Source organism: Acanthaster planci, linkage group LG04, assembly GCF_054643075.1.
Source record: "Acanthaster planci isolate LZ-2023a linkage group LG04, COTS_SCS, whole genome shotgun sequence".
In the NCBI taxonomy this organism is placed as follows: Eukaryota; Metazoa; Echinodermata; class Asteroidea; order Valvatida; family Acanthasteridae; genus Acanthaster; species Acanthaster planci.
The window spans coordinates 268,582-296,495 of record NC_141780.1 but is presented as its reverse complement, the minus strand read 5'-3'; the positions used below and the strand labels follow the sequence as shown (position 1 = coordinate 296,495).

General features: G+C 38.2%; 1 protein-coding gene and 1 long non-coding RNA gene across 6 annotated transcripts in view; one reads left to right on the top strand and one right to left on the bottom strand.

Moving 5' to 3' along the window:
- LOC110988242 (cyclin-dependent kinase 17-like) overlaps positions 1–27,914 on the bottom strand; it is a 57,653-nt gene that overhangs the window by 8,957 nt on the left and 20,782 nt on the right. For 4 of the 5 annotated variants that reach the window (XM_022251572.2, XM_022251574.2, XM_022251573.2 and 1 more), the window contains exons 4-12: positions 23,109–23,228; positions 20,282–20,453; positions 16,665–16,759; positions 10,495–10,557; positions 8,406–8,529; positions 6,479–6,599; positions 4,861–5,107; positions 4,078–4,168; positions 3,405–3,482 (exon numbers count right to left, since the gene is read on the bottom strand). In XM_022251572.2, coding sequence (XP_022107264.1) covers positions 3,405–3,482; positions 4,078–4,168; positions 4,861–5,107; positions 6,479–6,599; positions 8,406–8,529; positions 10,495–10,557; positions 16,665–16,759; positions 20,282–20,453; positions 23,109–23,228 — 1,111 coding nt within the window. Of the gene's footprint in view, positions 1–3,404; positions 3,483–4,077; positions 4,169–4,860; positions 5,108–6,478; positions 6,600–8,405; positions 8,530–10,494; positions 10,558–16,664; positions 16,760–20,281; positions 20,454–23,108; positions 23,229–23,373; positions 23,393–27,914 lie in introns of those variants that run through there. The other variant, XM_022251575.2, reaches the window with a different exon arrangement.
- LOC147799269 (uncharacterized) overlaps positions 6,057–27,914 on the top strand; it is a 45,098-nt gene continuing 23,240 nt past the window's right edge. The window contains exon 1 of the long non-coding RNA XR_015424975.1: positions 6,057–6,155. This is a non-coding gene — a long non-coding RNA (uncharacterized LOC147799269). The remainder of the gene's footprint in view (positions 6,156–27,914) is intronic.

Below are 27,914 nucleotides of genomic sequence, written 5' to 3'. Positions count from 1 at the left end.
GATCTAACGACAAAACCATTGTTACCTGGTAATCAACAACTCTCGCCAGGTGTGGAGATATGATGCACATGGATAAGATTGGCATCAATTACATCACATGGGTCCAAGTTTTTATGGGAAGGGTAACTTTGCAGTACTCAGCTCTGGCTAAATTGAAAAGACCTTTGCCCATAAAACTACACTAGCATTTAAACAAAATACTACAGGGAGGTGTTTTAGGTGATTACATATGGTGTAGGTTACTACAATTTTATCATGCCAATCGTGAGAATGCAGACACATATTACTGTTGAGAAACAGACATTTCTTTTAGCCAAAATGACTTTTCTTCCATACCAAGAAGCCAAAATATTGTAAGGAACACCTCTGGTTTGTCAACACTGCCCCAAGGTTGTGGATGATTTTATAAAGGGAAAGTATCTGCAGCATGGCAGGTTTGTTTGCCCGAATAGTTACACATGAATGGACTCCGGCAGGGAATAACATGAGATGATAAATAAATCATTTTTAGTGTATTTCAGAATCATTGATGTATATTCTGTTCGACAAATAATATAGAATACCCACTGAAAAGACAGGGAAAATTTACTACTGGTAATCAAACAATGGTACTACATATGCTACAGAAAGCAAATCATATTGTAAATTTACTCCAAGAAAGACCTTAGCTTTAGCCTAAGGAGAGTCAGGAAAATGTTTATTATTAAGCGAACTTTACAATCACAATTCTGGAAGCCTCTGCACAGATAGCTGAATTGTCAATTGTGGTACAAAAAATGTGTCCATACATGTAATGAAACCTTTGACAGTTTCTCACATTTGTGAAACCAGGGATGAGAGAGAGGCCCTGTAAGCATTACAGCTGCTGTTCCCTACAGCAAGAACATCCCAGTTCTCATCTGCAAAACAAATTTTCTCTCTTTGCCCAAGGCTGGATGCCAGAGTTCAAACCTCAGCACTTCGGTGCATATTTAAACAAAGAGAGATTTTACCAAACTGTAAATTCTCAACAGAATAAACATTTGAGATAATCAAACACTAAACCAGGTGACGGAAGGTAGGAAGGATTTATTGTTAATCACATTGTGCACCATGTGCGTCCTCTCCAAGCCAATTTCCTCTTGCTTAATCTCTCTTTTATCAGAAGTGTTTATTTTTTCTCTTTTTACATGTGACTGGCGATGAAATTAGAGATTGGGGAATCAGGAGAACAGATGGCAGGAAGATGATTCAAGATGGAATAGATATTAAAAGATTTTTAAAAAAGTGACATCCTTAGTAGACTGTGTCTGAGTTTGGTACTTTTTAATACGGCTATGGACAGCCATGACTGGGTGTTAACACATGGAAGCCAAAGACACAAAACCTGTTACAGCACACCTCTTGCTGGTTCTTTAAACTGGCTGGCTGACAAATAGTCATGAGGGGTTAACTAAAAGGCAAGTGCATGAAATTTGCATCAGTGTGAATTGGACATGTGCCAAGACACCATGTACACCAAACTTTTGACTGGTTACAGTACCCTCAAATGTCAAGAACAGTGAGTGGCAACCCAGAACTGAATCTAGGAAAAGTGAAAGTCTTCCTTGAATTGTTGAAGGTTGAATTATAACGGTTCAGTCAGAAATATCCTGAAAAGTTTCTTTTCGTATTTTACATTCTGGACCAAAGTGCATTATAAAATACATATGGACTGCAATAATTTAGTCACAAGTGCACATCTATGTCCCCCTCCCGGCCTGTGAGTGACTAGAAGAGGGTCTTATTTCCCAAGGCATAGGCCAGGGAAATAGGACCATCTTCAGGTCACTCACAGGCCTCGGAGGGGCATGGATGTCCACTTGTGACCAGATTATGCCAGTCCATATACTGTAGATACTACCACTCATGAAAAAAATGAACTTAGAGTTCGCTATCTGGCCAGCTCTGGTAATGGCCTGGTAGTCATGAACATTGACAGAGAGTCCACAACGTAATTTGTGAAAAGAACCCTTAGGTACATGTATACATGTATTTGTCTCATGTACAGCCCTAACACAATGAGGCTAGGAGTATGACTGTGTAGGCCCAACCTTTCTATCTATGGCTATGCATCAGTACCAAAGAGCATATTTTTTACATCAGAACATCAAGCCATAGCTGCTCAATACCTGGCTCCAAACACACACACACAAACATACTAGCAGGTTGGATCATTCTGGTTTTGCTTAGAGGGATTGGTGACTATCTGAAATGTAAAATGCAACCTAACTGTACTAGTACCTGAGAGGTAATGCATACACATCAGTCATTCTATGGGTTAAAAGTACATACATATACATGATGCTGGATCATTTCAACTATGGAAAACCAAATTGCCTTACTACTACTGCTCAGTAGTAAGGCCTTTACAGCTAATCCTGACAGAGCATGCATGATCATATGCATCTTATATACATTATGCTACTTGTTGTAGCATGCACGAAAATTTGCTGCCTGGAAAAAATAAAAAATGAGGGAGAAACATACTATTTCTCCCTTTCTTCATGAGGAAAGAGAAATGAAATAGGCCTGAAGTTTGCTGAAAAAATACACCAAAGACATATGAAACTAATTAGAGGCTAAACACAAATAATAAAATTTGAAGTACAATAGAAAGTATCACAATTTGAAAAAGAGAGAAAAGAAAAGACAATCTGCTTGATAAAAAAATGTGGCCACAAAAAACTTCATATCAAAATCAAAAAAATAATATGCGTATAACTATGCATAAGACAAAAAGTCTCAGGAACTACTCCACCATTTCATTGCCTAAAACTAAAAGATTGCTCTAGAAGTCATCTGAAGACACCAACTTTCTTGCCTACTGAAATGCAAATCAAAGAAGCATCTTTCCAACAGAAAATTCTTTTGCCAAATTAGAAGGGAAAGCAATGGGAAACGGTTTTCTGCAATATGTTTTCACATGTGCATGATACTCCAGCAGACTTTGCTATCATAGGCCAAGTTTTAATATCATTTACTGCACTGATATGAGCAGAAGTTGTTTTTGAATTTACGAAAACAAAACCATTAGATGCCTAAACAAAAAGCTTTGCATAACAAGTACACATGTGCATGCATTCATGCTGGTTCAAACTCACTTAAGACTTACATGTTCATTTTAAAAAAAATGGTGAATGGTAATTTTGTTTGACTTTTCAAACATTTTGGATAAAATTAAGGATAATGGGAAGTTGAAAGTTCTGGTTTACATAACCAGCTAGGAACAAGACTGCAACTACATGTAGGTGGCAGCCAGTCAGGTGCCATCTAGGTGCCAATTCGGTATCACTGAGTACCAGCAGTGCACAAGTTGGCTGTTAAGAGGGTATAAACTAGGTACAAATTGGGATCATCGGGCATGACTATAGGAACCAACTCACCTTGTCCTGACACTGCTGAGGTTCGGATTCCTGGGTCTTTGTCCAGTTTACATTCTGGGAGTTCAAATATGGATTGCTCTAAAAATGGGAAAAATATATTTTTGGAAAAAAAAGTGGAAATCTACATTAGAAGACTTAGAACAGACGGCAATGTGAAAGTTTAGGCACACATTTTGGAAAAAGGAATCTATAAAACTTAAATTACTGGTAGTCAAATTCAAGAAAATACTGCGCTGGCCTCTGATTTCAGTCAGAGGTCAGCGCAGTATTTTCTTGAATTTCTTGACAAATACTTTGAAAAACATCACTTTGGTCACTACCAGAATGTTACGTGCCACTCTCATGGTTTCTTAATCAAACATTGCTGCTCAAGATTTGAAAGTTCAGTTTAACATGAATCAACTAATTATTGTATGAATTTCATTAATTACAATTTTCTGACCACTAGGGCAGTTACACATACATGTATATGACATTTAAAATAATATCCTTTCTTTTAAAACCTGAGTTAGTTTGCATATCAGTAACTGCAAAGGCCGCAATGGGTCTTTAACAATATGGTTTGGAGAAAATGAAACTCCCAGCCAAAATGTGATGACTTTCCATTCTGTTCCATGTATGTACATCTTTCACAGAGGAATGAAGAAAGACTAAATGCATAACATGGACTCACCATCTCTGAGGTCTGTGATATGAGGTCCAAAGCAGTTGAAGAAAGGATGACGCATAGCGTCATGAGCTGATATTCTGTTCTTGCCTTGGTACTGGGAATGGAAACAGAAATAATTACCAAAAACCAGCTGTCACACATAACATGTATACAATACACACTTATCAATGTAAATTACTCGTGCATAGGAGATACACGTAGTGTGAATACATGTACCTCTTCAACCAACAGGATGCTGTCACTAGCCAAAATGCACAAATGTATCAAGTTTAATAAGTGCATCAGTGTAGCAACACTGCAGTAATGGCATCTCCTTGGATTAGTCTATGGACCTCAAGCTGGACTAAGAGAGCGCACTATTTCCTTAGCAACGGAGGCTTCTTTGTTAGTAACTGCACATAGTTGGTTCAAGAACAACTAGAAAATGCAAGTGCTGCAGTCGCATCACTACCAACAAAACAAGTACTCTCAACCAACATGGCTCTTTTCAACCAATGAGGGGATACTTCGGCTTAAGGTAGGTTGTTGATTTGATCCTAGCTGCCCTAAATCCACTTCCAGGTTCCGGAGTGCTTTAATTCTGCACTGTAGAGCCAAAGTACTGTACTATTCCCTTTTGGTATTTATAATGAGTTTATTTATTATTAGTATCCATAAGCTCAATTGTTATTTTGGCTTTTCTAATTTAAGGGGGTCTATGTTACATAGTCTTTTAGTTTTATGCATCACTTTTTAAACGTTAAAGTTTTGGAGATATCCAAAAAAGGACAGGCAGTCAAGACCTACCTGTAACAGTTTACTTAATAAGTTCTGGCCATCAGCATCCAGTCTTGGAGCATGGTTGACCAGTGGTTCACGCCGATATCTGTGGAAGTTGTAAGAGAGGAACTCCTCATTGGAGCTGATGTTAGGCCAAGTCTCATCTGTAGGTGTGCCTAGGACCTTCCATATCAAGTGGAGTTCATCCTCTACTGTGGAGCCAGGGAAAAGGGGTCTACCAGCAACCATCTCATAATAGATGCATCCAACACCCCTGAGGGAAAAAAATACAATTAGTAATCAGATGAGCCCATATGTGCACCAAAATCAACAGTCGTTGGTATGCCACGGCAAGGCAATACAACGTCATGTCTTTAACAGCTTTCCCGGAAATTGTATTGGTTGAGACTGGTACCAAACACAGAATTTCAGAGTGAGCCCACTTACTGTACACTAAAACATAAACTAGTGGCCTTTGTGACAAGAGATGTCAAAACAATCCAGGAATTAAAAAATCAGCATCATTGGAAAGTTTTATGAGTGTCCTAACAAGGCTGGAAATAAGAATTGATGAGGGCACGGCCATTTGGCCTCCGTGATCTATTCATTGGGAAGGGCAGCAAGGCAAACAAGTAGGTCACCAAGGTCAAACACTAACTTGGATGATGGGCACCAAGGACATGAGGATCAGTCTTGTCAAAGGTTGCATCCCAATCAGACGCTCTTTATATACAACGGTGTTGCACTAATCCGTTGATGAGTCGATGTCCAAAAATTGTTTGAAATCTCATAAAAAATTATGCACATAGAACATGCAAAAGCCGTGCAATGTACCACACAATTTCTTTGCCCCACACCAGTTGCCATGAAGCCCTCTGCATGTATTTCCCCAAAAGTGGAATATTTACTAACCTCATTTCAAGCTGCATATTTAAATATGTGCTACATAAAATACTGGAGATTGTCACTGCTGCCGTTGATGCACATGCGGTTTCAAAGAGTCTCGCTAATGTATATATAAATATTGATATTTCATGGGCTGCCAATCACAACGTAACGATCGGGTAGTTGCCATTTGCTATAAATTTACACACGGTTTGTAAATGTGCATGCAAACTCCGTATGCATGTATATGTACATGCAATGCACTCGGCAGCTCAAGCAGCTTGGTGCATTTCCCACATGTTTGTGTTTATCCTATTGACTCCTAGTGACACCAGACCTGTCAATGAATGACAGTATCACAGTGGGTGGGTGCGCATGCATGAAGGGTGCAAAGCTCTGGCTCTTCTCTGTGCTCCTGACCGAGATCATTGTGTGAGGTAAGGTTTTTACATAGGTATTTTCCACTTTGGATGTTCGTTGCTTTTCGAAGAGAGGCATGGTAGCCAAGGAATATGGGCATGGCGGCCTTTGTGGCCGTGAACTATAGGTGTTTTTGTAGGGCACCACGGCCATCTTCAAAAATATGGCGGCCATGGCCGTTGTGGCCATCGTTTATTTCCAGCCCTGTCCCAAAGTCAAATGGGCTCTTTTTGGCTAAAATAATGTATCCATGTTATGCCCTCTGAAATACTGCTGGATAATTCTTTGTCAGCATTTGTAATTGGAAGAGAACGGGGTGAAGAAGATAAAGTAGGAGTACCACATATCGATGGAAGTTGAATACTCTGTGCTTCCTAGGAGGACGTCTGGGGGTCGATACCAAAGGGTAACAACCTCGTTGGAAAATGTCTTACTGGGGACGGACTTTGCTCTGGCCAACCCTGCAAAGGTGACAACAGAAGCTAGTAGAATTAATATCTCTGCCAAAAAGAAATGCAATATAAGTGAATCAATCATGATGCGTTTGAAACTAAATTTTTAACTTAATTAGGAGCCTTTTATGATGAAAAATGAAATACATGTAGTGAAAGCATGGTATTAAATTTTCCACAACCAACCTAACTTTAATTTTCAATCATGATAGAAAGAAACAAGTGAAGTAATTTCAATTTTTTATATCAGGGTATATGTATATATTTGATTCATGGAATAGCGTGAATTTATTATTTTTTTCATACATCAAACTTGAGCGAGAAGTGAAGTCAGAATTTAGTATTAATTTGTAACCTTACTATCAGGATTATATTCTGGTAGCTGAAGTACATGTACACATTGCCTCACCTGTCTGACAACAGCCTTTGCCTTAGAAAAATTTTTCGTGGGGGGGGGAGACTTTATATAATTCACTTACAATGACTGCCTAAAGACACATGCATCATGATAAGTCCACATGACATTATTACTGCCAAGATCCTTGGAAGATGAAAACCCTACAACCTGCAACCTGCCCCTTAGCAAAGTGAAATGTCAGCAGGTGTTCCCTTTGAATGCCCAATGGAAAACCTTTGCAGTATACCTGAAATATCAACGGCTGTTATTGGCTGCTTTCAAATCACTGAATTGTACGGTACTGAGGAAAGAGGTCTTTTGATTTGAAACCATGTTCAGGACAACATACCACCTAAGAAAGAGGTTTCCGAATACTCTTTCAGATAAAATGTTAACAGGGTGAGATTTGCAGGAAACTTTCAGCAAAACAATTCATAAGAGCCATAAAATAGGAAGAGGGCGACACTGAGACAATAACGTGAATAATTGAAAATTTTACCCATGAGAGAAAAAAACACCTTGAAGCAATTTCTGAGGAATAATCCAAGAGACTTTGAACTCATAGACACCTTTTCAATCACTCTAAGCAAAATTATCAGGGGAGAAAGAACAAAAACCTCAGCAGAGTTGCCATGCCAACAGAGATAGAGTATCTGGATTCTGCATGAGTTATTTAGTGTTAGTACCACCCGTCTAATTTGACAGCCTATGATAAATACCGGTGACCTTTTCCTACCACAATGGTGTTGGCAGACACAGCTGTTTTGATTGCTACAGTGTCTGACTATGGTCTGATGGTGATGGCTATTCCAAGCATGCACCAGGTACCAAGAGAATTACAAATGGGGGAAGCCATTTGTGGAAGGGGGATCACAGGATTATGGTGATTTGAAATCAAAGTACATGTACATGTATGGCCGGGAATATGCTTCCGCTCTGCTGATGGGAACAGGGTTTGGACAAGCTATGGAGACCAATATATAAGAGAAGGATTTCTACCGGTAATGCTACGAACTGAAAAGGGAATGGCAAATGTCATGGATTCTTGGTTTACTTATCATCAATATTCTAGGCCTACATAAATACTTAATTACCTAATTGAGTACTTGTGAGATTACTTTGCTTAGAAGCCTGTTCATTTTTAATTTTACTTTTAGAGAGAATTTCACAAGATAATTTTTCTGCTTGTGTATCATAAGAAATCCAGAAGTGGTACAAATGTTTATTCTAAGGCTGAACTGTTCATGTAACAACACAAGATACCGGTAGTGCAAAGCATTAATGAAAACTCAAAGATTTGTATCATGGCAAGTCTTTTGAAGATGAACGCAGTATAGTGTTTAAAACTGAGTGAAGCACTTCTCCTACATGTAAGGTTAAGTTCAAATATTAAACTGTATACATGTAGATGTTCTTACCAAAATCTGCTAGTTTAAGTTCGCCATTGTCATTGATAAGGAGATTTTGTGGTTTGAGATCTCGATGTAGCACCTGGCGTTTGTGACAGTAGTGAAGTCCTCGAAGGAGTTGAAATAAAAATAACTGCCAAGATAAACAAAATGAAGACGAATGTCAAAAAGTTAAAAATATGAGAAAAATGACAGGTCAGGTTTGAATGAATTTTGGGTTAAGGAAGCTTCTGACACAAATGAAACAAGAAGGGGTGTTTTCCTCCTATTGGAGCACAGAAAGTATAGGGTACTCGAATTACTCTTAAGAGTCATAATGTTACATACCATACCTCACAAACCTTAGCCCTGGAAACATGATACATGTACTTATCAGATTACAGCTATACATCAAACATTATAGAAATGCTTATGGTGACATAACGGGAACTGGTCCATTTATGGGTAATTCTAGAAATTAAGGGTTCCTGTTACATCTGATCTTTGTTACTTGACATGGAAATATCACCAGAATTGATTTCAAACTATCAATATTTGTTTGGCAGGTAATTTGCATTAATTCATCACTTTTGGGAATTATAGAAAATGTGTTCTGAACTTACAAAATCATATGTCAGATGTGACAGGGACACAAAAAAAGAACCCTAATTTCTGGAATTACCCTCAAATGTGTACCGGTACCTCATTAGTCTCCGTTTAATGAGTACAGCACAATAGCCACACATTTTATCTAGTGAAATGGTATCAAAATTCATGTTAATCACTAAATGTTGTATGCATGTTTATACAGCCAAGAGGCATATCTGAATTTTCTCAATAAAAATCCTTAACAATTTTGGGGAGACAATAACCACCACTTGTATCACAACACATGAACCTCATTCACCATAAAAATAGCCAGCAACTCCTGGCTATGTAGACGTACACATGAAATCAGCAAATCCTTCAAGGAATTAGCAATAGAATAGTCAGGGTATTACTCTTACATGTACCGCTACATGCAAAACACTTATCAAAAATGGGCCATCTTTTAATAATTGTCCAACACAGAAGCACAGCAGGTGGGACCACAAAATATGGGCATGGGGTTTTCAACTGGCTGTGCTTTTGGCATTAAAACCTTAGAGGGAGAAAAATAGTCCTATCCATGACAACATGTAAAACATTAGCAACATAGTTGATGCATACATCCACGTACAATGTACTGTACAAGATTCAAACCCCTGGCCTGCCATGCAAAGCAAAGCTCAGAATATCATCCACATATGCTTCAGTGGCATGAATACTGATACGTACACAGCCTTTCAACTACTGTACAAGAGAACAGGCACCTTGGCTGCTGTAGGCTGAGATATTTTATGCTACTCAATTAGCAGATACACGCCGATAATAGCATTCATGTGTATACTATTCCCTCCAGCTGCAGGGTACACACTGAGCACAATGCAAAGACAAGTCTAGGCTCATCTGTAAGGGTTGCATGTACTGTACATGTACAATATGAACATGCAGGTTTGTTTCTTGTTTCAAAGATTAACCTTGTACATACAGTATGTTGAATTATCTGTTCATGCAGCATGAAATCAATGCCCAGCAAAGTACAAAAGTGGATATGGTGGGTAGTATTTTCCATGAAAAACAGTCACTTTAATACTAATCTTCTTCAGCTTGACTTGAAATTATTTTCTCCATAGGCAGTGGTGTAGCTAGGATTTTACTCGAGGGGGCGCTTAAAAGGGGCACCAGCATATTATGGGGGGCACCAGCTTTCAGTGGTGTGTTTTTTTTGTAAACCTATTTACAAGTTTTTGTTAGCCTTGTCCTATATCCATTCATCCTTTTTTTCAGTGGGAGGGGGACACATGGAATTTGGGGGGGGGGGCATGCCCCCGGCCACCCCGTGGCTATGCCACTGTTCATAGGTAATTCTTCAGGAAATCTGAACAAAATTTATTGCCCTTTACTGAGTAGTTATGAATTTACTGTACTCGTAGATGTACTGTACACAATATGTTGTGATATTTACATGTACATACACGTACAAAGGAAAGAAATGGTGCCGCTATGTACACATGTAGGCCTACATGTGTATCATTACCTTAACGTTGTTCATACTCATGATGCTTCCACAGTCATCCATGTACTGCTTGAGATCTCTTTCCTGTAGGAAATAAAAGAAAGCTTGACATCATTTGACTATATTTTACTATTTTATTGTTCACTCAATAAAGTGTACATTTTAACAGGTACCGTATTTATCCATTACAAAATCTTTTCCCTTCCCTTCAGTTTAGTATAAGGCCTACATGTGCTTGTAAAGAAAACCGATTTTGTTGGTGAGTCATAGGGTAGCAGAGCTTAATCTGTAATAATGATAGGATAACTGGCTAAAATTCTCCCCCTGTGTTTAGCATATGGAGTCAACCAGCGTAAAGGCTAGTCCACTGTTTTTGTTGACAGTGTGTTTACGCAAGATGGAGTCCTCTCATAAGAGACACCGTGATTATAGGCTTCCCGCTGAATAGGTACTGTACAACCAAGACTGCCCCTTTTTATAAGAATTAAGTCACATGTTGCAAGGTTAATTGATTGTTTCTACTGGTAGACTACTTCTGGGGCTTAAATGATTTGGTAGGTGAATCAATTGATGAGATAATGACTGTCAGACATTTTAAGACTGTTTTGGACATTTCACCTTACAAAACATGGAAATGCCCAGAAAACTATGCTTTTGATTGTTCACAAAGGATGTTGATATATAATTTACATATCAACTGCACAAAGCTCAAAATCTGCTGAAGAAAAATACACGAGATAATAAGCTGTGTAGTGTCTACCATGACATGTACAGTGGAAACAATTACTGCCAGGAGATCCATCTTTTGATGTAAACACAGAAACACTTAAGGTATCAGTAACAGTTAACATTATTCTAGAAAGTAAAATGCTTCTCAAATGGTACCAAGGCAGGTGAATAGAAAGGATTGATGGAGGGTTGCACCTGGAGCAAAGCTACTGCAAAAAGCTAAGCAGTACGTTATTTTTTACTTTTCAAAATCTGGGTACAAAAAATTTTTCAAGTGCCAATAAATCATATGTGTAACTTTCATTTTTGCATCTTCAAAGTAATATAATTTTAAAGACATACTGTATCAAAATTTCAATCACAACTCTTTTTTTCGATCTACCTGTGGTGAACATGAAGTGTCATTTCACAAATAAGTTCATCCTCTGGGCGTGTATTTAAAGAAAAAAGTCACCATTTTTGTTTGGCTTGAACATTCCACATTGCTACTTTAGGCTTTAAAATAATCAAATAGCGGTATAAATACCACATAAAGCATGCGTTATAAAACAGATGTCCATGGAAAATAACTATAATGCCCTCTGATTAAATTTTTATAAACAATATGCGAGAAAAAAGTATTTTATAAATGGCATGTTCAAACATTACATTAAAATAGCTGACCGGCAAATACACATTAACACCAAAAATATGAGCCTCCTGAAATTCACTGACCTATATCTGTCTAAACACACTTTACAAGATCAATTTTGGTGGCAATATAATTTCTGGGAGTGCCATTACTGCACTGTCTTCTGCCTGCTCTCATATATTTGAACTTCAATTTCAGCTACATGAACCTTCTTTTATTTGTGAGTCAAAATTGTACTTGCGGTTGATGGATATTGGTAATTGTTTATGCTGCCATTTGAACATCCAGGAAATGAGTTAAGATCACTTCAGTGATGTGCAAATCACATGCATCCATTTGGTCAGGAAAATATGATAACACTGTTCCATGTGAACCTATGATTTCATTTTTATTATTTGGCAATGTTTTTTGGAATTTAATCAACAGAACCAATCAGCAGAGTGGAGAGGAGAGGACTTATTTTTGGGTGGAAGTTTGCATAGTACCTGTAAATTTATGGGCACAGGTTTTAGAGATTAACTACCAAAAACAGACAGAGAAAAATTGGTGTGGTTAAGTACATGTACATGTATTTCACCTAGGGGGGAAAATTTATTTTCAGGTCATTTCTACCCCTATGCACTTTAAGATGAAAAAAAAAAAGAAAAACAGATCATGACTTGAGTTTTATGGGGCTGTTTGTTTAACATTGATTCAGACCGCAATCAGTGATCCTTCATTGGTTCACTGACACCAGGCCCCACCTAGTGGATAGAGCAAACCAGCTGTGGGATCACTGATCGCGATTAAGACCCAAGTGAAACAAACAGGCCCTATGTGTTTTAAAAACACACACAGTTGGTCATCTTTGTGATTATTTAATATAAATGAGTCACTCCCTTCCTGTGAATTTTGTTTAGGTACAAAGCAGTAAAGCCAAACAAGTGTACTGAAAGAATGTACATGTACCAATGTATGTGTTTACTGGCCAAACCAAAGACAAAAGGCATCAATGTTTGAATCAATCTAAACAAAAAAAACGTACGTGCATTTCATGATTTGTTTTTGTTTTGTTTTGTTTAGCAAAACTTTTAGTGCTTGGTGCACAGACAGCGACAGTTGATTTCCTTAGCATTCAAATGAACGTTTTTGTAAAAGTTATATATCATTCGCAATCAGATGGATCTAATCAAGGATAAATGAAATTTGCTTGTATTGGTCATAAGCAGAAAGCCTCTTCAAGGTGAACTGTGGATTTCCATTCACTTGTAAAGCAAAGATTACTAATTCAGTAAACCACAGATCAATGAGAATGCCTAAAGGTCAGGATGTTCACATGACACCTTGCTTGTGTAGAGGCACATGACCATAACAGCAACCTGTCCACCACAAAAACTGTAGGGACATGTATACAAGGGTCCAGTCCACTAATTCAAGCCCCATTGAAAACAGTGTAAAATCAGCACCGTTCAGGGCCCAATAGCATGCACGCCGACATCCCTGAGATTTCTGAAACACAAATGAAATTCTTGTCTGGTCACTTATCTTTCAATTTCTTTTCAATTTTTTGTGGGTTAACCAATTACATTTTTAATTATTCCCACAAAACAAAATCACCCCCCAAAAAGTGATTTTTCCGAAGTCTGATTGCAGCCATTTTTCAAGTGGCAACCCTCAACTTTCTCGGGCACTTAGGACCATTTTTCAACCGTAGTTTTCAGCCCTTCTGCCCTCATATGAAAGCTCAAAGACCCAGGAAGTTGATCCTGGCAACGATTTACACAATCTCACCGTTTTGGGGGCCAAACAATCTGCTTTTTCAAAAGATACTGTGGAAGGGGGCACTTTTAATGCTAATGAGCTGGTCAGAAATTCTCACTTGAATTAGTGGTCTGCACCCTTTATATACACCCATTTTTCAGTTTTTCACACCAAACTACACTGAATGGTTGAGAATGCATCAAAAACCTCAATTCCAGAGAAAAAATGAAAAAAAATTGTCTAATGGCTGCATATGGAGAGAAAATGCTCAAGGTCAGCCTATAGCAAATGTGCACAAACTACTGCAGACTGCCTATATACACTAACTAGTGCAAATACAATGAGCAGTAAGCAGCTGAAAATTACACTTTTCACATGAGCAGCTTCAACTACCTGTTGCTACAGATAATGGGGAGGGTTACCCAGGCTAGACACTGCCAACTGTAGCGGCCAAGTGCACGAAAGACGTAAAACTTTGGCCATGCTTTGACATGAAAGCTCACCGTCGGATATTACTCCAGTTGAGAGGCTCCAGCCAAAGAGTTGAAAACCTGAGCCCAAAATAGGGCACTTCCAACACAAGAGTGGAACAAATCACCAAGGAGAGTGTCTCGATAAATTTGAGTCACCTGTGCATATCCACGGCTTGGTCAGTCGGTGCCCAGGCTGTACTTGACCATCTAAAATTGAACCGGACCCCCCCCCCCCCACAGTTAGGGTTGGCCTCTGTTAGGGTTAGCCTTCATTAGGGTTGGCATCCGCTAGGGTTACGCTCTGTTAGGGTTGGAATCCGGCTTTTCTAGGTTTCATTCAGTCCATCCTAATCAAAGAATTTCTTGAATCCGACAAACAAACAATTACAAAGTGACATGTTCCACATGTTCATATATAATTCTCATGTGATTACCTGAATATTTATTGTGTCCGACAATCCAGTATTTCTGATGTCTCATAATCCATAAAACTGTTATTCATGGCTTGTTGTGGTCTCTCCACCACTGCCAGGACCAACGTAAACAAGAGGGATAAATTTTAAACCCAGCCGCCACTACTGCATGGACGCCGCCATTTTGAAATATAGGGTCCAGTCCACTAATTCAAGCCCCATTGAAAACAGTGTAAAATCAGCACCGTTCAGGGCCCAATAGCATGCACGCCGACATCCCTGAGATTTCTGAAACACAAATGAAATTCTTGTCTGGTCACTTATCTTTCAATTTCTTTTCAATTTTTTGTGGGTTAACCAATTACATTTTTAATTATTCCCACAAAACAAAATCACCCCCCAAAAAGTGATTTTTCCGAAGTCTGATTGCAGCCATTTTTCAAGTGGCAACCCTCAACTTTCTCGGGCACTTAGGACCATTTTTCAACCGTAGTTTTCAGCCCTTCTGCCCTCATATGAAAGCTCAAAGACCCAGGAAGTTGATCCTGGCAACGATTTACACAATCTCACCGTTTTGGGGGCCAAACAATCTGCTTTTTCAAAAGATACTGTGGAAGGGGGCACTTTTAATGCTAATGAGCTGGTCAGAAATTCTCACTTGAATTAGTGGTCTGCACCCACAAACATTGCAGGGACAGACATGTTTGGTTTGGATAGACAAGTTTAGTTTGTGACTACTGGCTGAATCAATTTGTTGTCCAAAGTTAAATATGCAAGCAAAACTTTGCAATTACCGGTAAAATAATATCAGAAATTGTTTATTTTAGGAAAAAGTCAATGTATCCTTAAACTGTTACATAACATAATAGCTAAAATTGTTCATAAATGCAATGTAAATTTTAACAGTGACAGCAAATGAGATTTTATTGAAAACCCCAACCTTAAAAACATTTATGACTGTTTTTTAGTGTTTGCAACCTCTGTGCTTTTGAGCTGTAGAACACATTCCCTCAAGGACAGGTGGCTTTTTCTGAGCGGCTACTGTACTTCAAGCACAGCCTCTCTACACCTTCTGTACATTTCTTCTCTGAATGTGTGACTTCATTGAGTACATGGAAACCATTGCTATGACAAATGACATTTGAAGAATGAAGTATTCATTGCATAGACATACCTGGTGGTTTCTGAATGGCAGTTTTATGGATAAGAAAGCAATTAGAGAAGCACTGTGCATTCATACTGTTTCAGCCTCCATCGCAAGGTTATTCATAATGATTGAAAATCTTTAGAAAACTCATTTAGAGAGGACATCCTCAGAAACCCTCACATTTGTGAAATTTGGAGAAGCCTTTTCTGACTGTTTCTCGTGTACTGGGTTTCTATAGAAACCATGATGATACTTGGTGGTTTGCACTCTGGACTTTAGGCCCATTAAGCGATCAATCCAGGAGGGGGAATTTCTATGGACTGCTTACGCCTCTGAGGCCCTTCAAATCTCATTAAGACAAAAATGCAATCCTAGCTAAATCAATATCATTTTGTTTACTTTTGCATCTGGTGATATGTATCCAATGACGTTAAACACTTCCAGCTGTGCCGTATTGACAGTGAAAAGCAAGGATTTGAGACAGGTTTTAAGATAGAATGACAACAGTGTACTGCATACTACGTACATGTATTTCAAGATATGGCATGATTCTTTTCTTCCAGTTATTAATGCAATTATACTTTGTTCAGACCAAAATAGTTATGAAAAATTAAGTCATGACAGTAAGGTACATGAATGCATGTGAAATGCAGAAAATATTCAGGATTTCCTGTACAATAGCTTGTCACAACTCAACACTCATACTCACTGTCTTTCTGAGGCTGCTGGTCACATCTCATCTCTTAGTTTCAGCTGTCACTGAGTCAATTTTGTTTAATTGGTGACAAAGATCATAATACTTGGTTGTATACCAACAATACTGTGTGTGTTTTGCAGGTTTGTGAAAGTGACCCCAAACCGTACATGTACATACATGTAGCACTCAAATTTGAGCAAACCAGAAAACAGTGGATACAATAACCTTCTCCATCAGGCTAAGATTTAAAGAACATTTCTTATATCATTAAAAAGTCATGATTAAACAGTCACTACATGTATACGTATACTTAATACGAATAAAAGTGTTTAAGTATTGAATGAACGTTAAGACTACTCACCAAATATTCAAAGACTAGTGTGAGGGATTTTTCTGTATGTACAATGTCGTGCAGGGTGACGATATTTGCATGCTTGAGACCCTTCAGCAGAGAGACTGAGGAAACAAAGAGAATAGAAAACACTTCTGTGAAACTTTGTGTGCAGGCGTAGCATACATAGTGTGGACCTCTGCACAAAAGAAGTACACATAATGAAGGGTGCGATGGCGTAGTGTGGACTTGCACACGTCCACACAATGTTTTCCCCTCTCTGAAAAACAGCTTCAGTGGCATTTTGGGGTCAGGGTTATCTGTGGCAAAATGAAGAGGAACAGTCCAGGAAATCATCAAAAATCCAGCTCGAAGGAGTTATCCTAGTGAGAGAAAAAGGAGCATTTTCCCCAAGTTTTTAACCACAGGAGAACAAAGGAATGTCTACACTTTGTATGTAAACAGGTATGCATGAGTGTATGAGCATGGCATACATGTACATGTACATAGTGTGGACTTTTATGCACAATGAAGTTCCCACAATGTAGGTTTACAGGACATTGTGTGGTCCTGCCCACATCCACAGTGTTTTCCCCTCTCTGAAAAACAGCTTTAGTCCACATTAGGTTTGTGAAACAAGCAAGTGTGCAGTGGTCATTGCTTGTGTCTCACCCTCTCCCTTCCCATAATTCCTAGGATAGGATGCCAATTCCACAGGGTCACAACTCAAATCATTGTGAGAACTCAGCTCACCTGAGTTCAGTAGGAGTAAGTCTACATCCACAATTCAAATCATTGTGAGAACTCAGCTCACCTGAGTTCAGTAGGAGTAAGTCTACATCCACAATTCAAATCATTGTGAGAACTCAGCTCACCTGAGTTCAGTAGGAGTAAGTCTACATCCACTCAGGGGTGGGAATTTGAATATTATCTGATGGCAAGTTAATAAAAATGTAGACAGAATCATTTCCTTACCATTTTCTAAGGGACTGAGTTTGATTTTTCCCTCCTTCCTTAGGTAACCCTATCCAACATCCAATAATTATATTTTGTCATTTACTGTATAAATAAAACAAATATCACAACATATGTACATGTACATTGTACATATTACATATGTACAATGTACATGTACATAATGCAAAACTTTGTGAAATGAAGTGAGGAAGTCCATTTATTTGCTATTTGCTTTTGTAATTGGGCCCATAACAGCTACAAAATGGGTCTAGTGGGAAACAAAGACACCTGTAAAGAAGAGCACAATGCAGAGAGGTACCTGGTACATGTAAAGTATAGGAAAAAAGGTTTATTTTGAGCATATTCCGGTTCTTCTGTTTTCCATGTTTAGCTCTGTTTATCATGCATTTGTGTACCACATATCAATCATTGAAAAGCTGAGTTTTACAAAGTGGATTTATCCCTGTCTTTAAATGCCAGTCTCAATGCAGAAATTTCCTGAACAGGTGACAGTGTCTTTCAAAGATAGTAATCTGGTTTTCTCAGTTTTTTTTAAAGAGAACCTTTGTTTTTCTACTCAACAGAAGCATACATGTATATTATAAAAAACATTTTATTGTACCGGTAGCAGAGAGAGTATTGTATTTAATGTTGGCTGTCTCGTTGGTTTATCCCTCCTTTACGCATGTTGTGGCAGACATTTGTTTTCTATCCCACTGGAGATAAAATCTGTTCCAACATCTTGGTCTCCTTTTCCTATTTGTTTCAGAGTGGAACGGAAATCTAAGTAGGTTTTGGAGCTGAGATCAATGAATCACCACAACACCACAAAGATGAAATGACTATTTCCTCTGAACCGTTTACTGGACTGAGCAAATCCCAGCGAAGTGTGTGTATGCTGCAGTCTGGCTATTGGAGTGAAATGAAATCCCTTTATATGGTTTATTTTATTTTGTGTGTACATCTAAACCTGTGGAAATATACCTGAAACGATTTGAGAGTAGAAAGAAAATTCTGGTTTTGTGATCAAACTATGTAACCCAGGAATGCCAGTCTTCACTGTACTTCATTAGTATCACTTCACTTCATGCTTTTTGACTTATTATTTACTAGACCCCAATTTTTCAAAAAATTAAACTGACCCAAGACAAACTGTGAGAATCTCAACAGGAATTCCATTTCCGTCACAAATGTTATTGATTTGTCAATGAAGTTTTAACATAAATATTTAATTTTATGAAATTGTTGAAGGTGCAACTATGTTCAAATACAACACCCACACAGACTTTGTTGCAGAGTTTGAGGAATGACGAATGCACACATACGTATGGTGGTAAAATTAATTTGAAACGACAGTACTGGTTCAGGAATAAACACAAATCCAATCTGATTATGGCCTCTACATTTACCGCCAATATCGTTGATCAGAATCTTGATCCCTGCCAGCTGCATGAAATTATGTATGCAAAAACTGTTCCAGAAAGAGCCTGCTGCTAATGTACATTTACTGCTGTAAGCCTATTACTCTCACTCTCTGATGGAACAGCCTCTGAGAAGCAGCTGTCGATCGAATTCTCATAGTTTGGAGTAAAGACAGAAAAACAGACAGAAAACTGGACCGATCTAAAGCACTTGTACAGTAGTGATGCTCCCTTAATTATGTGTGCAATGCTCATCAATAATGTCATACATGTTTTTCTGACAGAGATCAAGTTAATTTGATAATTTCCATCTAAATCTTAAAACAAACAGACAAACAAACAAAGAAAGTTCAGAATTTCAAGAACTACATGTACCCCTAATGTCACTAATGTGTTATTGTACAGTGCACATACATGTATTCTTGACTGTCATTTACTGGAGATTATCACCGTTAAATACCAAGTGATTTCAGGAAGTCTCCAACTATATACCCTCCTCCTTTTTTCCCCAAATAGCCCCATTCTCCCTAAACACTAACTCCTGCCTTTTTCTTTAACAATTCTCCAATCCACAGGGAAGTAAGTCAGATAATCTCAAAACTGATAGTCTCAAATCCTTCTCTTAAGAGGTCTCTAAAAGAGGAATTTTACTCTAAACAGGTTTAACTCTATGGCCCCCTGCTTGCACTCATATCCATCTCCTCTCAACCTCAGACAAAGAAGTGCTAACTTGGGTATTGAATTTCACTTTCATGTTTAAAAGATAGATCAAATTTTCCACCACTCTACCCTCCAAACCAAATAATCAAAAAATCTACTTGTGAAGGAATTTCAGTGGACGAAGGGGGTGGGTTTCTTGACAAACAGGCATTTCTGGTCCCAAGCTACATTTTACAAGACTACAGAATGTCCGAGTTAGACAACACAAGACTCCAAGACTCTCAGCTACATGTAAAAACCCCTAAACAAAAACAAAACTTCTGCCAAAGCCTGATTCTTATTTAGTAGGTTTAATTGTTACTTTATGGGAAGACAACTGCTTGGATGAGCTACACGTACATGTACATTGTAAGTGCACAAGTGGTTGCAAAATTGTACTTGTAAGTGGCATATCTAGTATGTATGCTCAAATCCCTTCAACACATTCCATGCTTTTCCTAGAATGATCTCAAACAAACATACCGAACCAACACAAGACAACAAAGCTCACAATCACACACATAAAGAAAACAAGATTATTTCTCCAACCTTTTCAGCTCTGCTGCCTACCTTCTCGTATTGCAGTGCATGGGGCTCCCTCTTCATGTTCTAGTCTGATTTCTTTCAATGCTACCAGGTTGTCTGTCAATCGACTACGCCCTTTGAATACTGTTGCATATGTGCCTTCCCCAAGTTTGTCCAGTTTGGTGTAGGTCTCCATCTTGCCAAAACCTATTTCAGACTGGGAGTAAAAATAATAATAAAAAAACACCAGTGATTTTACAGTGGACAAGATGTACCAGATATCTGTTATGGAAAAATATGAAAAAGTTACACACGTATTTGCTTGGTAAACTGGTCAAATTCATCTCTGGTATCAAACTATCCAAGGATAAACAGAGAGCAACTGTTTGATGACAGACTACATATCACTAAAAATTTCTGATTGCTTAACCCTATGTTATGATGAAAATAATTGGACTTTATTATGTGAGGTACTGGTACTTGAAATAGAAAGTAAAGATACCTACACACCTTGCAGCACTTAGGTCAACAGTGTACCATACTAAAGGCACTAGAGATTAAAAGAGTACATACATGTACGTGTAAAAGTATATACAGTGTACATACATGGCAGTATGTTAGACATCTGCGAAAACAATCTCTTACTGAAAGCCAGCAAGCAAACTTGCTTAAGCATGTTTCTCATATACATGTACGGTGTACATGTACACTACATTTTTAACATTATTTTTACCTATCCAATGTTTTCGTTCCATTGCACAAAACAGGAAGTGAGAGTTGATAATAAAACATTTACACAGCAAGAATGCTGGTAAGCTATGTGTACATGATATGTATTTTGGTCAAGAATGCCAAATACGGCATGGATGTTTGATCATTCATGTTGTTGGACTTCAAAAACAAAACCAAACTAAACACAAAAAGCAGGGGTGACATTGGAAGAAAATGAAATATCAACAAAATGATCACCAGAGGTTTTTGAGGGCCCCCTCAGCAGCGTGTAGGGTCTATGGTGCATATTTGTGTTTGCCTCAAGACACCTCTTAAATTACCAATTTCTTGTGTTGTACATCACTTTTTATACGTAAAAACATCTTAATGGTAAACTCAGGACTTTCAAGATGTTAAAAGATTGTTTGGAAAAGCCTGACGAAAAATCATGAATTCATGAAAAATCCTGACAAATCTTACCCCTGAAAAAAGCACTGTAAAAACATGGTTCATTTAAAGATATCAGCACATCCATCCTCTGAATTATACGACTGTATGTCCTGATCATCTCGATTAAAAACAAGCCTCAATCTCCAAGTAATGCTGCTGTTTTTCCTTCCTCAGCAAACACACAAGCAGCTTAAAGAACCTGAACTGCACAGCCCTCCCAAATGTCAGTCGGCTCTTATTTCTAACAGGAGACATTCCTCTCAACAGTTCCCTCTCAAAGGAAAAGCTAGCCCACACATATACACTGTAAGTGAACGAGACTACATGAAAACAAGACTTGTTAAGGAGTGAAAGGAGATGGGGAACACATCCCATGAGTGACATATAATATGGTACAGGGAGAACGTCTAAAGTGCATTATATGGTGTGGATGAACAATTTCCTTCGTTTTTTAGAAGGATAACACGTGCAGCCATTGTCAACAGTTTACTTAACACCACTGCCCAAAGCAATTTTTTCTGCAAACCTTCTTAAATCCACCAAAATCATACACTGCAGTAACTTTATGTTTAGATAACAGGTACCAGTATCTCAAGCCCAATGTAAAGTAAGTCTGACATTGCTGCTGATTTTGACAGAATACAAACACTGTTTTTGAATCTTGCAAATTTATCATAGCATTCTGTCAAATTCAAAAAGGCGCAAGTCCAATCCATCAGTAATTCTTAATAGTTTAACCATTTCTACTGGTCAAGAGAACGTCACCTGGCCAGTCTTAAACAGCTGAATAAATATTGGGTACCGGTAGCTGTTTGCCATCTCACACAGTATTCGCATGCGCGTGCCAATCTCCATATAAGGAGATTCTTTATGACTACTCACATGCTTTACTTTATGACATGCTTTATTAGAAAATATGCTTGTTACAATTTTTTTGGCTGAGAAATGGGTTTACGTTTGACTATAATTCTTATGTGTGAAGAAATTTTCGAAGTGATCCAGAACTAAAAGCTTAAAATTTGACAACATTTTTGAAGTAACTCCTGCATACATGTACAAAGTAGACTGCTGAGCCCATTTCATTGGAATTTGAAGATAATTGAGCAGTAATATGACTGAAAATACTTTTCGCAATCCGGAACAAGGAAAACGACTGAATACAGATGAAGCTGTGGTCGCTGCGATGTTCATGCCAATGATTTAACCGGATGTATCACGGTGCAAAATTCAACCAGACGTACCGCGGTGTACCTACCCCAACAAGTAAAGTTGTGCAACGTCAAGGTTAGGATGTCAATCTTTTTTTGCGGTCTTTTTTATAACTTTTTTTTGTACACAGTGCTGAAATGTCTAAAATGCCGGGATTAAAATGCAAAGCAAAAATGTGTTGCCGAAAAGTACCCCCGTCGGGCTGGCAGCCCAGAACATTTGGTTGTCCAACAATATATTTTGGTTGTTCTGCGAGCCCTGCTATAAAGGTATGCTGACAATTGTCCCTCTTCTTTGGCTCGGGCATCGCTAGCGTCCTGATCTGGTCTCAAACGACTGACCAAGCACATACTTGTTCCCCTAACAACAACAAAAAATGCGAACACAAAACCTGAAGTATACTAATTAATGCAGATCCCACTTTGATCATCAAAGTACAGAAATATGATTTTCCTGTTCAATAATAGAACAAAGAAACAGACACACAAACCAACAAACATACCAAGGACGTTCGTCTTGACCGTCTACTCATCTTCTCAAAGGGTGGACTGAGACTGTACTTCTCCAGAAACTGGTCTGACAGCCTCATGTCTGCTGGCAATGACAACCGCTTGGAGATGTCCTGAAAAATATGGGAAAATCATACGTACAGTCAGCAATTTGTTCAAAAACCATGTATAGTACAAGTACAAATTCATATTCACGCCAAAGCTTAATTCAAGAGTTTTCCAAAAAAAGTGCTGTAACTGAACTGAAATTGCTAATACCATGTCAGAGGCTCAAATGATGCCCTCGGACTCCCTATACCAACTATGTATACATAAGGCATGTTGGTACAGACTTATAAAGTTCCTGATGAGGGAAAGCTGGCATTCCTATGAGTTCATTTTTAAAGGTTAATCAGGCAACTTCCATGATGGGCTTCATACACAAGGCAACCTTAGGAAACTATCCAAGGAAGGAAAAGAGGCAAGATGTAGAAATAGATACAAATGAAGTTAAAAATAATGATCAACTTCCCATTGGTCCTTCAAAAATAATCATAAAAACCTTATGGAAAATGCAGAAAAATGAATACTGGTATGATCCGTCTTTTCCTTCAAAACAACCAGAACAGACCTACATGTACATGTACATGTAGAGGGATAAATGAGCTACACACAGGGTACCACACAGGGACACACACAGAGAGGCATCACAGACAGATAAAAATTAGTAACAGATGGTCCATCTCTAACAGAGTATGAAAAATTCTCTTTTAGGATTGCTCTGTGTTTTGAGATCATTCCTCCATGGTAGGATGAAAGGAATGCAACATCAAACTTGAGATGTGGCCCCAGGAGCAAAAATGATTGTGTGATGACGTCAAGAAGTAGACCTATTGCTGCTGGCTCGGTACACAAATCAACCTATATTGAGGAGCTTCCGTCCCTGTCAGCTTGGGATACTTAGAAAATGCTAGCTGATGACGTATGGATCTGTTACAGGCAACATACCAGCAATGAACAGTGTGTGGAAGAGTAATGGGAGCTGTATATATCTGAGTGCTAAAATGTGTAGCTCCATGGGACTGGTTACGAGTACATGTACCAGTAGCTTAAAAAGACTGTTTAAAAGGACTAAAAACAAGTGAAACATGACTAGTTATTAAACCATACTAAAAGGGCATGACGAATCAAATTTTTTCTGAGAAGTGAACTATAGTTTACGGATTTCTGTCAGGTTGTCCAAAATTACATGTAGTTCTTCAGAATCTCAAAACTCAAATTAATATCTTAAAGCATGTAAATTCATTTATGCATGATTTTTCCTGGCGTTCAATCTCTACGTGTACAGTGTACCGGTACATGTACATGTACTGTATATTAATCATATTTTTTTCTCCAAGTAAATGCACCTTCACCAGCAAAGAAGAGATCCAGGTAGCTTGGTGGGAGATTTTCAGTGGGATCATGCGTGTGCCTGTTGCACATGAATTGACCATACATTCAAACAGAAATTGGTCCCATGTGCTCAGCATACATCAAACCTGTGCACATGTATGGAGTTCCAAATAAAGGACCGTCGTTGCCACGTAAGGACATGTTTTCCCTTACACAGGCTACTGACTGTTCTTATGAGCTGGCTTCAGATGTGAAAATGAAGACATTACTGGTCAACACCTACATGTACACGTAGGCATTTCAATGCTTTCCTGTGTATTCCAATGGTAACATTCTTGGACAACTGTCATATCAAAAAAATTAAAGGATTTGTGAATATTCAGTCAGCATTCATTCCTCGATGAAAGCTCCTTTGAAGTACAAATTGCAAAAGTTGAACACGTCCACATTTGACCCTCACAAATACACACACCGCAGACAATAAGAGCCCTATCAGAACAGGAATAATGTGGATACAAAATTTCTGAGCACCTTCAAAACATGCTCAGTGCCATCTCTAGGACCTTTGAAGTACAGTGTATACTTAAGAATACACATTTCTTAAATGTGCAAAATTCATCACTGCAGTGCTGAATTTCAAATTTCTTCACCTGTAAACAGACTGAGAGTGTTGGCATTGTGACTGCAGTATCCCCTTAAATTCCATGTGATCAATAGCTCAGAAATTCCATCTGAAGACATCATGGGGGAAAACCTACAGCAACATACTCAATCAATTTTGCATGAAAAGTGCATCCCCTGACTTCCTGTGAGCCAAACCCTGGGTGTGTAGGCCAATTCAACTCATGAAAGCCATGGATTCCCTAAGGCAATGATACGATGACTACAGCAGTATGCACAGATTCTGTACAATGTGCATGTACATTACAACCCTACAAGAACAGTAAAAGCCATGTGAGCAATCTATAATGAATTTATGTTCTTATAATATCTTATGACAGACAAATAAAGGACAGGATCAAGGCAATAAAGAAGACCTCATAAAAGTCTGTGAACCAGTATGCTGAGGGTACAATGTAAGACCAGTAGCCTGTAATACAAAGGAACAAGATCTTATATCCCCATAGCAATTTCATTATGAAACAAGAATACAGGTACATGTACCGTACCGTACATACATGTACATGTACTTGTACTTGTACATGTACATTGGACAATGTATTTAGTCATGCATGAATGCCAGGTTTTAATTGTCTTCTTGAAACAACAGGTGCAAGCCATGATTGTTCCCTTACAAGTTACATGTAGCATTTCAAAGAAATTCAAACACTATTCTAAGTCTGCGTTCTTTGTCTTTTCAGAAACTACATTGTACAAGTACACCACTGCAAAACTCACCACCAAATACAGTATGTGTACACAAAAAATTTACTTGTTTGGATTAAACAATGATTTTTTTTTATCATTTCTGGAAAACGTAAATAAAGGAAGCAACATTTTCAAAATATCTTTATGGAATTACATGTACTGTATATCTACCAGCATAATATAAAAATGGGGTTAGTTCTGAAATCTCCAATTAAAAAATTCACAATATCAGACATATTAATACTAAATCAAGCAAGAGGGAGGTTAGACCCTAATACAGATTACATGAATGTACTGGTATATTATTTAAAATCCTAGTGAATATTCCCCTCACAAAGTTTAAAAAGAATAGTTGCTTAAATACCCATGAATGCGCATGGAACTTACATGTACATACATGTACATACAGTACATGTATGCTCCAATGCAACCAGAAAGGAAAAGGCCTACACGTACATGTACATGACAAATATGTGTTTGGTTGACTTTGAATTCTTTAATTAGATGTAGTGGGATGTAATGGTTTGCCAGGGTTCAAAACATTGTGCAGTAAGAAAAAAATTTCCCTAGATTTAAAATGGTCCATGAATCATACAGCAATCATTCATAGCATTGTTGAGTCATGGTATATATTAAAGTTGCTACTACATGTACATGCACAACGTGGCCCCAGGGAGTTAATCTTTGAGGAACAAGAAATACAAGACCATTAGTTGGAGGCTTTCTGGTCAACCCTTTTCACTTCCTGAATACCTCAGAGACACTTAAGCATGGTTCAACACCCTGCAGAACTGAAAATATCAAGGATGATGGATTGAAAGAAAAGTACATGTATGTATGAAGAACATTACAAAAGTCCATTAAACGAAATCCTTTATGCCAGCCATGCATTCAACCGCGTACATGGTACATTACCTCACTGGTACTGGTACATGTACCGGTATACATGTATACTGGGCATATGTATCTGAATTTTGGCTTTAGTCCTTTACTAATATGCAAATATACTGGTACAATGTGACTTTATCCAGTACCTTTCAAGGAAAACCAAAGTAAAGAAGAAAACTGCCTGTTTAGTACAGACATCATAACTATTGTGCACGCACATGTAGTCAAGCTTGCAGAGGTCAACTGAACAATAAGATGTCCCTAATTACTGGTACATTGCATGAACCAGGGTTTAAATGTCAGTCCTAGAGCAATCTTTAAAAAAGTAGCAGACTCAGACTGCTGTTTGAACAGAAGCCAGTTCTTACGTTGGATGACCTCAACTGAATAAGTACCTGTACTATAAAGTAAATGCCTGTAACTCTTCCCTTATCTGAAGCTCATTTTTATAAACTATTTTCAGCCACGCACTTCAAGTCAAAATAAAAAGTACAGCATCTTCAATGACCCCTTTTCTCTTTCTCTTGACTTTCAACCTCAAACTGTCCTCCGTTTGTGACTTGATACAGACAGAGCTCCAGAACTGACTAAAAAACAAAAGGCTGCTTCATCAAACTCTTTTCAGAATTCCAAAATCAGTGATCATGGTATATTGTGTACATGTAAATACAGACTGATGAGTGATGGTTGTTTGTGCTGCTCCAAGGAGCATATATCATGTCACGAGGCCAAGTGCACTTTCTCCTGTCTGCCGTCTAAGGAGTATGGGACTTTTGTACATGTACGGTCCATGTACTTCAGCTCTGGAAATGATCATAACAAAAACCTGCCTAAACTTTAAATTCATTTGAGAGACAAATGGAGAGGGAAATAGAATCATTTCAAACCAACTGTTTCACCTGGACAATTGTGATGTTGGTGTTGCTGATCACATATACATGTACATCTTCGGAACATGCTAACAGGCTGAACCTACTGAGTGACTGGCACTGCAATGAAATGTAAATGGTTAAAAGACTGTGCACCAAGTTCATAATTAGTGTGTAACGTACATGTGAAATGGCAGATTTGTCTATATATATAAGAAAAAAAACAATTTGTAAGAAAAAATGATGCTGCAATGCCTTAAGTAAATGACCACATACAATACTTGTCCATGATCGTGTACA